The following is a 14,892-nucleotide window of genomic DNA, read 5'->3' as shown; positions in this document are numbered from 1 at the left end:
TAAATTCAAAAAGGTTCCTGTGGCAAAATAAAATTGTTTTTTAATTCTGATCAGCAGTAGGTAAAAGAGAAATGGGGGAGATGATTGGTAGGTGAGGGAAGATAACTGAAATAAAGACATTGCCTTGACACGTTATTCACTGTACTCATGAAGGAAAAGAAGCGTATTTGAACAGAAACAGATACATGTTCTTGTTACTGAAGGCTGCCCTGTATATCTGAATGATTTGACATCATGGGAGCAAGAAAACAAAGGCAGGAGAACTTTGCTGGCGATATATTGATGCTGAGACCTTCAGTGGAACTGCTAGAATCTGCAGATCTGTCACAGTATTAGGCTGGAATTATTAAGAACTTTGAAAGTGAAAAGAGACTTCATAAAATTGAAAGCCAAGTTAAAGGAAAGCAGTAATACCTTCATATTGGGAGTAATTTTGTCCCTTTTATTCTTAGATGAAAATCTGAGAATATTCCATTTAAGTAGCTTCTAAGTAATCTGCAATATAAATACCTCAGCGATATTGTAGTTCTCCTTCACAATAAACATTGCAGACCTATGATACCATGCTTGAAAAGAAAAACAAGTTTTGGGCTACATTAAAATCATCTGAAAGACAGGTAAATATCACCCGAGTATGAAAAGAGGATCACGAGCTAAGTGCAATATACATGTGTGAGCCTACAGTGTTTAGCTTTTGTTAATAACTATTCCATTTATAAAATTATTTTTCTCAAGTATATTCTGATTATAAAAATTTATTATTAGGATACCCTTACTTTTACCCTATTTTCACACCATTATTTGCAAAAAAAAAAAAAAAACCAATTTCTAAGGTAGTCAGCACAAAATTCTATGCTGGTTTACTTGTGCAGAAAATATTTTAAATAGTTTTAGATTCATTATGTACTACAGGGTTTGTTGGGTTTTTTTGTTGGTTGGTTGATTTTTTACATTCTGTTGTTCTTTAAGTGATATTTCATGATTAAAATTAGAATAATAATCCACAGTATAGTTCACTTACAGCATTAGAAAAAGTTTCATTATTGCTAAAAATCAATGCATGAGAAAAAAAGTAAAAACACCAAGGTCACTAACTCAGCTTTATTGGAGTATAGTTCCAGACTGTTGTAAAAGGAACCTTTATTATTACTGTACCTTAAACATATAATATGCATCTTGGATGACCAGTATCCCTTTAATAAATCTCAGTAATCAAAAATCTGAGGCCCAGCAAAATGAGAGGGAGAAAGGAAATAAATAAAGTGTGTGTTACTTGAATATCTGCTTGTGGGGAGTGGAAATAATGAAATTGTGGTAATGTGTTGTTTCCTCTCTACTAGCATTGTCTGTGTGTGCTGTCCTAAGAAATGTCAGTAGTTGATATCAGTTTCTGGTTCTTATTTTTATAAATATCTTGGACACTACCTGTCTTTTGAGAAGCAATTAATTACTTATGCACAGTTTAGTAACAAGCTTGAAATAACTCACTTAGAAAAAGTATTGCTTTATTTAAGGCAACCCTTCCATCCTGGCATACTTACGGATATGAGCATCTATGGTTTGACAGTATTTAACTCAGTCCTGCAGCAGCATTTTAATTTGTTCATCAGCAGATGTTCACATACTTTTCCTGCTAAAGATATAAAATGTCTCCTTTTTATCTCCCATATAATGTGGTATTTCTACAATTTTTTGAGACAGAAAACTGAAAATTCTTTTTTACAGTCATATGCTTATATTTTTAGTAGCCCATATTAGCATAGGATCTGCATTTCTCTCTTTATCTATCTCATCTCCCTAAATTTGTTTCTTTAAGTGCTGCAGACTAAGGACTATCTATCACTGTATGGCAAGCCTGAGAGAAGTACAGGAATAAGCTATGGGTCTGATGTTGCTATCAGACTCCTGGAAGGCCTTTTCATGCTAATTTGGAAAGAAAATACAAATTTTTTTCAGAAAGAATTAGAATATATCCTCTCTAGATCTGGGAGGATGTTTGAAAGCAATAGTGCTGCTGCACCTGAAACAGTATGATAAGATAGTGCGTTTGCTTTTAGAGAGCGTTTTTGAGTGGCTTTTTATGATGTGATTTTGGCAGCGTTGTTGGTACAGAACCAAGGACTGGGGAATCAGAACACTGAAGAGAAAGAGGGGGGGAAGAGAAGGTTTTATATTGGTCAGAGGGTACTTGAAAGGGACGCTGGCCTAACCTAAGGGACCATAAATACAGGTATGAGGCTATGTCAAGGGAAGACATTCTGGGGACATGCATGTAAATAGACAGTTTAGGGACTGAAAGAGTCCACTGGAGGCGATAAAGGAGAGCAAGCTTACGGAGTCCTTAATTTCCACTGTCACATCACATGACATGGAGAGGCCTGCTTTACCCTTATGCCCTATATAGAGGTGAGCTGCAAACTATACAGCATAGAGGTGAACAGCAAACCATGCTGCTTCTTTATTTCAAAAACTTATTATTCACACCCCGTGACCCATGCCAGCTGTAGAAGTTGAAGGGATTGCCGTTGGAGCAGCATTAATTCCTTGTCCTGTGTCTGTGTTGACATACTACATCTTTCTAGTTTTCAGAGATCTGAGTTAAACTGCACTTGTTCTAGAAAGACAGAAATTATCACCAAGCAACCTTAACTCTGTGCTTATGACATTTTTATCTCTGTATATTCAGATTCCATACAAAACAGTCAAATGCTGTTTAGAGTTAGCTCATCTAAGCATATGAGGCATCCTGGGAATTTTGGAGCATTTCTTCATGTGCATCTTGAGAAGTTTTAGTTCATGTTTTTCTAGGTTAGGAATTTCCAGCATTTCCCCATTCAGGAGAGTTTTGGTTTTGTACAAAAAAATAAAACTTTTGTTGAAAGGTAAGAAAGAAACCGTAATGTTTTTATAATAATAAAAAAAGGTGTAAGACTGTCAGTGTGTTGTGTAAGGGAAGCCATCTTCAGTCTTCATCTAGTCTAGCTGAGTGTGTAACCAGTATTTTGGCAAGAGTCTGAGGAAGAAAGATGGGTGGTTATTAAAATAATTACAGACAAAATGAATACAAGAAAAATAGTCTTCAGTAACAAAAAGCAAGAGTTGAACTTTTTCTGGATTTTATAGGGTTTTCTTCCTAGAAAGATGAGTGGGGTTTCCATAATCCAAACTCAAGCGCTTTTGTCTTCTTCTTGCATGATGCTACATTAAATTGGGTTTTTTCAAGCAATCTTTTTAGTAATCATTTTGGTATCTCTTTTTAATTTATTATCACATTTCTCCAAATAATTTTTATAGTATTTTAAGTACTTTGACTGTCTACAGCTGTACTACCAGAAAAGAAGCTATTGTAAGTTGCTTAGCGTTTCAGTGAAAATAAAAACTGTGTAAAGAAAGAAAATACATAGTTCATTTTGTGTGATCAAAAATTACTAAATTGTCCTATAGTTTCCAGAAGTTAAAATAAATTCTACCGTCATGCAGCTGTCTATTTAGTTCCCAGCATGCTGGAAACATAAACAGATCTTTCCAGTTTAGCTGCAAAACAACTTTCACAGAAATGAGGACTAAATAAAACACTGGTACAGACTACAAGCAAGAAGTTCTTGCAGTTGTCTCCCTTTTACACATTTTCTAACATTCAGTGCTTTGCCTTGCCCAGCTATGAGATAAGTAAACATCAATTTTGACATAATAAAACTTTGAACTGATTTGTGACTCATCCCTGCATTAAAGACAAAGGGTGTTTTTCTCCTCTCCCTGTCCACCCTCCATAGGACACAGCTGAGAAATTCTATTTAACATCAGCTGAAATCACTGAAAGCTCTTTGACTAAATTCAGTAGGAGCTGGATTAGGCAGGTTTTGTCTTTGAACTATGCTCTGAACAGAAGAATTTTTTTTTTCCTTTGCCTTGGCATTAAATGACGTATCACCTATTAACTTTCCACAATCAAGGCAATGAGAGTATTAGCATCAAAAGAAATCGAAAAATAATAGATTATTCTTCTTTAAACAGATTTCCTTTACACCTAATCTCTTATAAGGCAAGACTATCTGTACATGCTAGAATAGTAGACAAGTCTTTGCAGGATTGTAGCCTGATCTCTAAGTTTTGTGGTATTTCTGTATTCTAAAATATTATTTATGATATATTGTGCAAAACTTAAACCTAATCTGAATTGTTTACACATTCCACTGATGTTCCACAGATTAGTGTTTATTATTTATTAAGGATATTTTCCTCAGTATTGTTAATATATATGTTAATTATTTCCTGTAATATTTAATATCCTTAATCTGCATACACTGCTCTTCATACCTACAGTTTCATTAACAAAGTGGAGAGAGAATGTGTTTGTACCTGCATACAGCTTTTTTAATCAGAAATCTCTTTCTTTCTCCTGTAACTTTTCTAATATGGCTTATTTATTAATATGCCTTTACAGAAAAAACAGAGAACGAAGGATCTGTCCCAGCTGTTTCATTCATACAATCCATATGATCATAAGGTAAGAAAAAAATATACTATCTATGTTTGTTGTTATGAAAAATTCCAAATATTTGTGGTACCTATCTTTCTTGTTTAATGCAAAATTGAGAAGAAATGATAAAATTTAAAGTGCTGAGCATGTTACTCAAATTCTGCTGTTGCATAAATGTTTCTTTGTTTCTTTAAGCCATGCTTGAAAAGGTGCATTTTCTGCTTTGTGAAACCAATGACTCGAATTAACCTCATAGAAGTATAATTTATAGACTGACACTAAATCCTTCAAAGTGACCATATGTGGTATTGGATTCCCCTCTTTTTTTACTCTCTGTTTAAGAACTGTGTTACCCTAGACTATGTTGCTTAGCCTCTTGTGTCAATTAGGTCCTGAGATACATGATACTAATGAATTATCTATTGATCATGGAAGCATCGTTCGAAGAGGCTGCCATGTGAACAGCCTGGTGGTTGTCTGGGGGAAGAAGTAGAAACACACATCATTATTATAACTTGGTCCTTATCTGTAACATCTGGGAACCCTGGTTTTAAAAAAAAAAAAAAAGACAGCCCAACTTGTTTATTATATTTCATCCTGTAGGGAATAAAAAAGAAGGTCCTTTCTCTAAGGATATTGCAATGTGAAATTTAAAAAGTAAAGTTGTTACAAGATGATTTTGGAGAACCAAGAGACAGAGTTCACAGTATTTCTATGGTAAAACTATGTCATGGGGTTCTTTTAGACGTTATGCAAAAGACAGCATTAAGCAGCAAATTGAGGGGGAGTTAAGTAGGTTTTCTAATATTTTCCTGGAGTTCCTCCTGTCTTTGATGCCTCTGTGGGATATTCTTTTGACAAATGCACAAAACCCTTTAAAAATTTGTCAGCAGTACGTGATGTCTGTCTTTGCTGCTTCTGTTTTGAGAAGTGTGAGGGATTTTGCAAGTGTCCATTAAAACAAAGAAAGATTTGAAACATCTTTATTGTTGTTGTTGTTTAGACATTTCAAAGGAAAGTCCTGAACTCTGTCTCTTCTTTTCCTGGCCATGTACCAAGTGCATTGGAAAACACAGCTAGATTTTATATTTGGGGGAAGAAGGTAGCAGAAATATGTATGTGCATCTACCTCTTTATATGAACATATGCATATACATGCAATATATGTGTGACTACACATATGTCTATAGGAAATAGTGTGTAAATGAATGGATTAAATTTATCAGGCAGGTTGTTGCTGTGAGAGTTCAGTTACCAGCCACTTGAAAATTTAGTTTAAAAAAAACATTGTAAAACAGCAGTTATATTCTAGAACTTTAATAATTATACCTAATTTCAAGTTAAATTCATCTCTTTGTAATTTTTTTTATAAATAACCTCACATTATTCACAAGGATTGGTAAAGTTGATGTTAATGGCCTGTGAAAATGGCCTTAATGGAGAAACATGAAGAATAAAGAAAACAAGTGTGATAAGATTTTGAATGGGATTGTTGCTTTTTTGAATTGAAGCATTTTAAGGGAAATGTAATAGTAAGTCAATTAAGATCTAATAAGGAGATGCAACTGATGAACTAGAAACTTTGATATTCCTCTCCGTATCTTAATTCTCCTGTATGAAACAATTTTTATTCATAGGACAAGGAATTTCATTATTCTTTTATTAGCACTTTTTAATGGAACTTGGCCATTTGTAACTCCTGCTGTCTTCCTGCTCATATCCTTTGTGGCATTATATCAAAGTATTCTCAAATGATTTTGGCTGCAGTTGTGAGGACTTCTGCACTCTTTACAAATTAGTCATCAGGCAATGTGGAATTGAATATAAATGCTTAAATATACTTGCTTTTGATCTTTGTTTTAGGACCTTTAATATAGTATTAAAAGTAGCACAATCGTTTGATGGGTGATTTTTGTAGCTCCACTCTTTTGTTGCTTCCAAGCACATTCTGTATATATATCTGAGAGTAAACGTGGAGGGGAAAGGACAAGTGAAAGTTTTTATTAAAGTTATGGTCTTTCCTTATTTTCTATTTGACAGTGAAGGTTTTCCCTTCTCCTAACTACTTCCTCTTTGTAGGGGCTGCAACAAGCTCACTGCAGATTCCTTGCTCTGTGCTTTTGATTTCCACCTCGGCTTCCAATTTCACAATTGTTGCACTCTAGGGGAGGGCTTTTAATTTTTGTATCAAATCTAACATTAGTTGGGAACACAGTTATTTCAAGTGGAGGTGTGGATTAGCTTTGCTCTAGTTCTGTTTGATTTACATGGCCAAAGGATTTGAGGGTGGAGGTACATGTTGCTGGCTATTTTGTAGATCATTTTCAGGAAGTATAAAAAGGAGATTTCATGATGGCTTTGTGAAAGTGTTGGTGATGGAGGATCATGACATGAGTGATTGGAGTTAATGTTTTCCAGGATTATTACTTTGTTGATTAAAATATTTTTCTCTGAGAACCTTTCTAAAATAGAAAGGAGATAAGTTGGTGCTTAGTACCAATAGTTAAAACAGATGTAAAAATCTCATGAACTACAGTGGCTGAAACAGGACTTGCTACAAAGGTCTGATAGTACTTCATCTTTTTATGATGGGATATCTCATAGAAAGGAGAAAAAATAATCAGAAAATCAAAAAGTTTTCATTCTTCCATGCTGGCGTTTCACTGACCAAACTAGAAAGGGATGTTTTGATGAAGTAGCCACACTAACCTTACTAACCTTATTACTAGTTATGCATGGTCAGGGCACCAATAGCTCTTAGAAATAATAGCTGTTCCTGAAAATTCTATTTCAATATGTATTTGCCCATCTAGTGTAACTGACGGCCTCCTGAAAGACATTTAAATGTTTGTGGTTCTTCATTCCCAGATGAAAAGCCAGCGCTTTTATAGAGGCAGAAACAAGGATTTACTTTCCCTTCCACTTCCAGGTGTTGACTCTTATCTTTTTCCCAGTGAGGCCTTAATTCAGCACCGGAGGCAGAACTTTTAAATTCTTCTGGCTGAAGTGATAGAAAAGCAGAAGATACTCTGCTGATATGAGGGGAGAATTAGCTAAGCTCCTGTATTCTTTACTGCCTAAACAAATATAAGTTACCATCCAGTTGCCCTTCTCATTGCTCAGATGAAGCCATTTAACAGCAGATCTCAAAAATTGCCCTTGGGTTGTATACTTAACTCTGTCCAGGGGGGTTTGATCCTGCTCTCTTTAACCTAGTGCCACTGCAGTGCTTTACAGAGCCTCTGACTACAGAACCTGCAGGTCTTTCAGATACTGTGCCACAGACAAAGCTCATTTTAGCATCACTCTTGAATGCCTAGCAAATATATTGAATTCTTGATGTCAGACCCATACAAAGAACTCTCTTTTCTCAGATTTTTCTTTTGTTGTTATTAAAATAAGTATCTTCTAAAAGTCATTCTTTTCAAAACTAAATAATTACTTAGGAAATGCTGAGGAATATCTTGTTCCAGGTGCCTGATTGTCATTTGTTCAAACTTATTTCAGTTAGCAGGTGTAAAAATACATAACACTCTATTTGTAGTTGAAGCATTCCTTGTTCTGAAATACATGCTTTTTCCTGTGTTTATGTAGAGTAGGAATATGTACAGTCAGCTTTCTTGAGAGTCAAATTCTGATTGCTGTGTAACTTTTCTCTAGTTAGCAATAGAACAGCACTTCTAATTTTATGTACAGTTTATCTTTTTCTAGGACCATCAGAAAAAGATGATAAAATTGACATCCTCATAAAGCTGTACCAACAACAGCTTTACTGTGTGAAAATTTAAAAGAAGAAAATTGAGGAGCTATATTCTGGCCAGTTTTCTACGAGCTCATTTAATGAAAGATTATGTTTGCATACAAGTAATTTCTGCTGAATGTTTTTTGTCTGTACACTGAGGTTTCACTTCGCACACAGTAAGAATTTTATTCTGTCTGAAGTAGATGTTTAGCTCAGAAATAATGGAATTGGAGCTCTCTCCTAAATGACCCTTGCTCTTTAAAATTTGTGACCCAGTTTTTTCTAAAGCTGTTAAGGTTGTTATAATAGGTTACCTGGTCAAAACAATGGGTTTTATAAGCCTTATAGGACTTTCAGGATCCAGTATGCATCAAATGTCCAAATTCAGGAGCACAGAGCCCTAATTCCTTTTCTTCTTTTTGTCAGATGAGTTTAAGTATTCATTCTAGCCCTGGAGTGGTTGTTTAAAACTATAATCCTCAATTTATGCTCTGCAGAAGAATGTTTTTACATACTGTAAGCACAGTATAGCAGAACTACTACTGATTTTGTTGCTTTGCCTTCTTGGGAGGATATGCAGGGATACCTTAGGGCATGTCCATACATGCCTCTGGCAGCATGGGGCTGTTACAGTGAGAAATCCCCTGAGAGTTGTGCTTTAAACTCAGCTCTCCATTTGTTTCTGCCTTTTGCAACCTGAATCTCTTGCTCTACAATAGGGCATGATCTGTGAAAAAATAAGGTCATGCCTTACAGCATTAGAGATTTATTTTAGCATATACTGTGTCCAGCCAAGTGAGAAATAAAGTCAACATTCATGTGATTTGAAAAGAGTTTTTTGGGAGATTTTATCCCAGACTGAAGGTATGCTCAGGATTAAAAAAAATTAGTTGCTATTTCAAAGTGTGCTGTAATTGATGCAATTCTACTAAAATAATTGTAAACTCTTTAAGCCTTATGCTTTTAAATGTTCTTTATTAAAGTGTTCTGGAAATGTTAAAACACTCAAAAGAGCAAAACCCCTAGACAATTCCTGTGTGTTTGGTAAGTTATATGGACCATTGTATTACAATACACAATTAAGTGACAAAAAATTTTTTTTTGTTGTTTTTGGGGGGTTTTTTTGTCAGCTCTTAGCCTCATAAGCAATTTTGGGAAGCAGGGTGTGATCTCCTGCTGTCTTTGATAAAGGTAGATACCTGCATAACTCACTCAAGGAACATTAATAACAAGATAATGTAAGGCTCTTCTTAAGATACTAATGGCTGCTGCCACTTACAGACCTAAGATGTTTTCAAGCAATTATTTCAATAGTACACAGACCCGATTTTTAATGGAAAATAAATCATTTAGTGTCAGTTTCCTTAAACTGAGGTTTCTTCTGCTGAGTTCTTTAGCTCTCCTGGACAGTTGACACTTTGCATCAGAAATTTTTCAAAAATTAAGCTATCACACATTGAAAGAGGCTGTAAGTAATGAGGGTGTGAAAATATTTTCACAATGAAACAGACAGGAGCCACCATGAAACAGGTGGAATCTCTTTTGGCACTGCCTTTGAAGGCATATCTGTATGCTCTAAGTGGCTTTCATTGACAATAACTCAACATATTAATCATAGCCATGCCCAAGGCTGTGGCATTATCTGGGAATCATCATGGGCACTTGTGTGAAACATAAAATACTTGAAAGCGAGTGTAAAGTGCCATGTGAAGGGTGAGGGTTTGGAGTCAGCTGGCTTCTGATTAAAAACCCTGTTAAGTCCTGCATTTTTCCACCTCTGTGCTGTAGCTGGTGGACTCTGGGAACAATAGGCTGTGTGGAGGGGAATGGAGGGTATGGTGGCAGCACAGAGAGCCAGCAGAACTGTCTTCACCAAGATGAGGACTCTTCAATTCAACAGCAGAAAGAGGGGGAGATGGGAAGTCAATCACTTGAGCTGGGACCCGTTTGCCTACTGATGAGCTGCTTCCTTTCACTTTTTTTTCCTATGTGCAGGGACTCCTTCACAAATAAGCCAATTTGAACAAAAGAAATTCTGATGTCTCTTGAAAGAAACCAGTAATTAAAATGCCTGATGTTGGCTAACTTTCTAATGGCAGACAACACCACACTACTCTTCTTAATTAGGTCCTAAAACTTTGTCTTTGAAGATGTGTCTGCACTGTGGGACAGTGTAGTTTCATAAGAGGACATGTAAATTGACATGTTGGATACTTGTAGAGTTGGAAGTGTTGCTATGAGAGTTGCTGGTGAAAGACTAAACTGTAGTTGCAGCACTAAACATGTGGCAGGTGAGATTTACACCTTTCTATGTAGTTCCAGTTCTCTCAGACTTTGACATCTTCTGTGTTTGCTGCTGTCATCTTTAATAGCTACTGGCATTAGGAAGTGGGTTTTTACATGTGAGCCATGGCAGCTGGCGTGTTTAAGTAAACCAAGTTTGGATGATTTTTGGAGGCTGGAAATGGGAAATTACAGAACAGCTGAACACCACAAGCAATTCTTACTGTTTTTGCTAAGGACAGTAATGTTTCTCAGTTATTAACTGTGTTTTGTAAGATGTGTGATGGAAGTACTGGGAGTGTGTGTAGGTTTTACTTTTGAGCCAGAAAAAAAGCAGTTCTGAAGTACTGTGTCAGCCTTTAGATTTTTTAGGTAATTACTTGGGTATATGATTCTGTAAAATAACAAAAATCCTTTTAACCTGCTTTCCATTTATTCCAGGAACAGCATTGTACTAAATTGTAAGGCAACTGTGAGGTTGCAATGCCTGTGATATAAGCCATGATCTGAATTTTCTAAAGGAGGTGCTCTGAATTGTTTTGTAAGATGAAAAGGTTTTTTAGGTTATTGCTGAAAAGGGCCAGAGCCTTTTGCTATCTCCTGCCTTGAAATAGATTTTGGGTTTAATTTAATATCTCAGATGATATGACCGCTTTTTATGGAAATACTCGTATTGTAACCTACATCCATTCTTCTCTGTTCCCTTCCCTCATGTTCAGAGCTGCTTTTTGGAGGAGGTTACATAAAGCTGTTTTGTGCTCTTGATATGATGTGAGGCTTCAAAGAAGACTACTGAAAGAGAAAAGCAATTTCCATTTGGAAGAGCCATGCCGTGGCCTTGTGCTAACGGCACACTTGAACATTACTTGATGATAGTGAAGACAATCTAATTGCTTCAAAAGCTCCTGCTTATTCTTGAGTTAACTCCAAGCTGCATTGAAGTTTGTGCCATCTGTAACACAGAGCAAGCTAATACAGAGATAGTTTGGAAAGGGCTGTTCATATACCAGGAATTGTTTCAGGGTTTGTAGAAAATAGGCAAAGAAACAAGGCAAGCACTGCAACAAAAGGGCTTACTTCTCCATTGTATATGCTATAGAAAAATACGTATTTGCTGTGTCTTAATTCTGTACCTGAAGTGTTGAGATAAAAAAATTGCAGTCTTATTTGAAGTGTATACTGCATCCAGAAAATCAAAAAACAAAGAACCCAATTCCTGAATTTGCTGCTCTAAAAACAACGCTTTGTTGGTTGATTTTGCTTTACACAAAGTCTAGAATATTTGCAGACAAGTATATGTGGTTAATATTTTGGTTAAAACCATGTTTAATGCTAGTAACTTTTGCTGTAGTTGGATATTTAAAGCATCTAACCCTGTCTGATGCTAGCTGAATTGTTTGGGGTTGTTAGCTCTATTCCAGATGGGAGGCTTTTCCTGTTACAGGATAGAGAGGTATTTTTTCTATCTTTTTAAAATGACCTTTCAAAAAATTGTTTAACAATAGTCTGTTAAATCATATTTGCGTCTATACACAAAGGTGCTATATGTTGATGTATGTGCTTAGATGTCGAACAAGGTTTTACAGGTACCAATGTATTATTGAAATATCTTCATTAGTGATCTTGAGAACAGTTTTAATAAATGAACTTATGAAATCCACATATATCCCCCACCCCATGTAAAAACATGTATACACTTTTTAAATTAAAAAATCATTAAAATAGTGGTTATTTACTTCATAGTTTTTCTCCTTTGTGCAGCATGCAAATGCTACCTGGTACAGTAGATTGCCTGAAATAAGGATATTCTACCTGAAAAAAAAATTAAAATGTAAAATGAGAGACAAGTGTTACAATGATATTAAATATCTGCCATATGAGCTCAAGTAAAACAAATCCTTTGATGCACATTAATCCACTTGTTATTTTCTGGAGGAAGACACTACCTTTTGCTGCATGTCTTGTATCCATGTCCATCATTGAGTGATCTGATACTGAGACAACAAATACTAAAAAGGAAGGTATTTTAGCGTTTTTCAAATTAGTTGCTAGAAAACCTTGACATCACAAAAAATAAACAGGCTTGACCCTGTTACAGCTTTTTTAAGCTTGTGCTAGCTTCAATCTTGTGCCAGCAATGTGATGGAGTGTATAACTAGCAGTTCTGTGGGCATTTCTAGTTCAGGTTATCTTTCCTTCTCTATTCCTTAATGCTTTATTTGACCTGTATCTCTCTGTGACTGTGCAGTTTGTAGTGGATTGGATTTCCTAGTTATCTCCCACCTTCTTCCATTTCCAACCCCTCCCTGTTTATTCTATTGCCATTTCTCCCCTCAAAAACTTTTTCCTCTATGTATTCTACCTTCTTTTTTACTGTTCCTTTCTATCTATTCTTCCTTTAATATCTTCTTCAGATATTAATGTTGCATTCTTGCTCTATTCTATTCACCTGCCCTTCTGTTTTTCTTGGGTTTTTTTTCTTCTTTATGGAGCCCCTTAGTTCTAAGCTGTACTTTGCCTCATGGCATTAGAGTGGCTGTGGGAGGGGAAGGCATCAGTGCATCAAGTGTAGCACTGCATGAGCACAGTATTGTGGAAACCCATCCACAGAGGTGGTAGTAAAGTTCTTCGTTATTTAAACTTTGCTATTGATGTAAGTATTCATATGACCAAGCTCTTGAACTTGCTTGCTTTTAACTAAGCACTTATCAAGAGACCCAAGTAGATAGATAGATAACAATAGATTTGATAACTGTCTTTATGTTCTGATCCCTATTTTCTCACTGGAAAACTGTGTACTTTGTTAATTTGATATAGTATTTAAGATTTTAGATGTTAATCAAGTAGGCATCACTACTTTTATTACTGGAATATTTTGAGTAGTTGTCTGGTACCCCAAATCTTGGGTAAGATTTTTACTTTCTTTCATGGAGTAAAGATACTCCATTTATTTTTCTTCCTCCTTATTCTGGTTTAAAATGATATTTTATTGACCCTTTGACATAAAGCTGTGAAGGAGGTGTGTATTTTCTGGCTTTGTGTCTGATAATGAAGTACGTTCTTCTGCAGAGACTTGCATATGTGCACATACACACATGCATGAAACCCCATAATTAACAAAACCTTTGATTTGAGATTGATTCCAAGTATCATCCAGAAACAATCTGGTATATTTTGCATAAGTCACACAAGGATAGGACCACATTTTTCCCAATTTGTAATAAGTCAGCGCTGGCTACTATTCCATCTTTTGCTGTCATTTAAACTCTTGGAACTAGAAACGCTCCATTAGTTTTTATTTTGTAATAATTTCCTCTCTGTACTATATTCCACTTAAAAGCATGAAGAGAGGTTAGTTATTATACAGTTGAAAATACAAGTTCTCAGTAAAGTGGCCACGTAAAACAATAGATATGATTTGGGCATTAGATTGCTCTACACAGGAAACTAATTCTCCTGCTGTCTCTCCACGCAGTGCAGTTTGACCACTCTCAGCATGAGCTCAAGAGCTCTGCTTTGAAGGGCAGCTGGAGGAAGAGTCTCAGAATCTGCCAGCAAACCATGTGGATTTTCCGTGCATAATCTAGGTGATTGTCCTAGCTGTGTGTGGAATTTAGGGGTCTCTCAAACGTGTCGGTGGTTTTGCACTCGGTGTACCTGTGTCGGAGGGAAACTCTCATGATCTTAGGGGACAGAGTGATTGTATTTAGATGTAACTAGAAAAGCATCCTGTGGCTTCTACCAATTGCTCATCCTTTCTGAGAATTGTGGGATGAGTGCTAGAGGATGTCAGTGTTCTGATTACACTGTATGCACGTTTACAGCAAAATTAGCAACATTAAGTTAAATGTCCCAGATACTAACATTTACTACTTGAGTGAATTACAGTAGGTTTGAAAGACTTTCAAACCTTGGGCAAGGATGGAGACTCTGAGTCAGCCTGCAGTGTGGACTTTGAGTTCAGCCTGCAGTGTGGACATACTGTGGAGGCTTGGGTCCCAGTTCAGGGCAAAAGAAGCATCTTAAACGTACAATTCAATTTCAGCTGTACTTGAGCTTTAGCGTATCAGAAGGAAGGAGTGGTGCTGTCAGTAGGAAGAGAGGTATAAACTTGGATTTTTTTATAATTGCGCCTTAACAAAGCCTTTTTCATTCCTTTAATATGATATGCTCTTCATATAATTTTTTTCTCTGCATTCTGGTATTTTGTGAACGTAGGAGACTTTTCATCCAAAAAACTGTACCCATCCAAAGAGAGATAAAAGAAACTACATTCTTTCATGCATTTTTTAAGGGAAAGGCTCCAGTATGAGGGGCTTGTATGGTGCCATGTTCTCTGGAATTTTCTTGTCATTTCAAATTTTCATGAGATTCCAACATCCAAAAA

The 14,892-nt window shown here is 36.0% G+C and overlaps 1 protein-coding gene across 1 annotated transcript in view; it reads left to right on the top strand.

The window, feature by feature from the left end:
- Nucleotides 1-14,892, top strand: part of CDKAL1 (CDKAL1 threonylcarbamoyladenosine tRNA methylthiotransferase) — a 379,155-nt gene that overhangs the window by 285,753 nt on the left and 78,510 nt on the right. The window contains exon 13 of the mRNA XM_082282699.1: nucleotides 4,445-4,507. Coding sequence (XP_082138825.1) covers nucleotides 4,445-4,507 — 63 coding nt within the window. The remainder of the gene's footprint in view (nucleotides 1-4,444; nucleotides 4,508-14,892) is intronic.

Source organism: Coloeus monedula, assembly GCF_965178545.1.
Source record: "Coloeus monedula genome assembly, chromosome: 1".
Classification (NCBI taxonomy): domain Eukaryota; kingdom Metazoa; phylum Chordata; class Aves; order Passeriformes; family Corvidae; genus Coloeus; species Coloeus monedula.
This window is presented reverse-complemented; position numbering and strand designations above follow the sequence as displayed.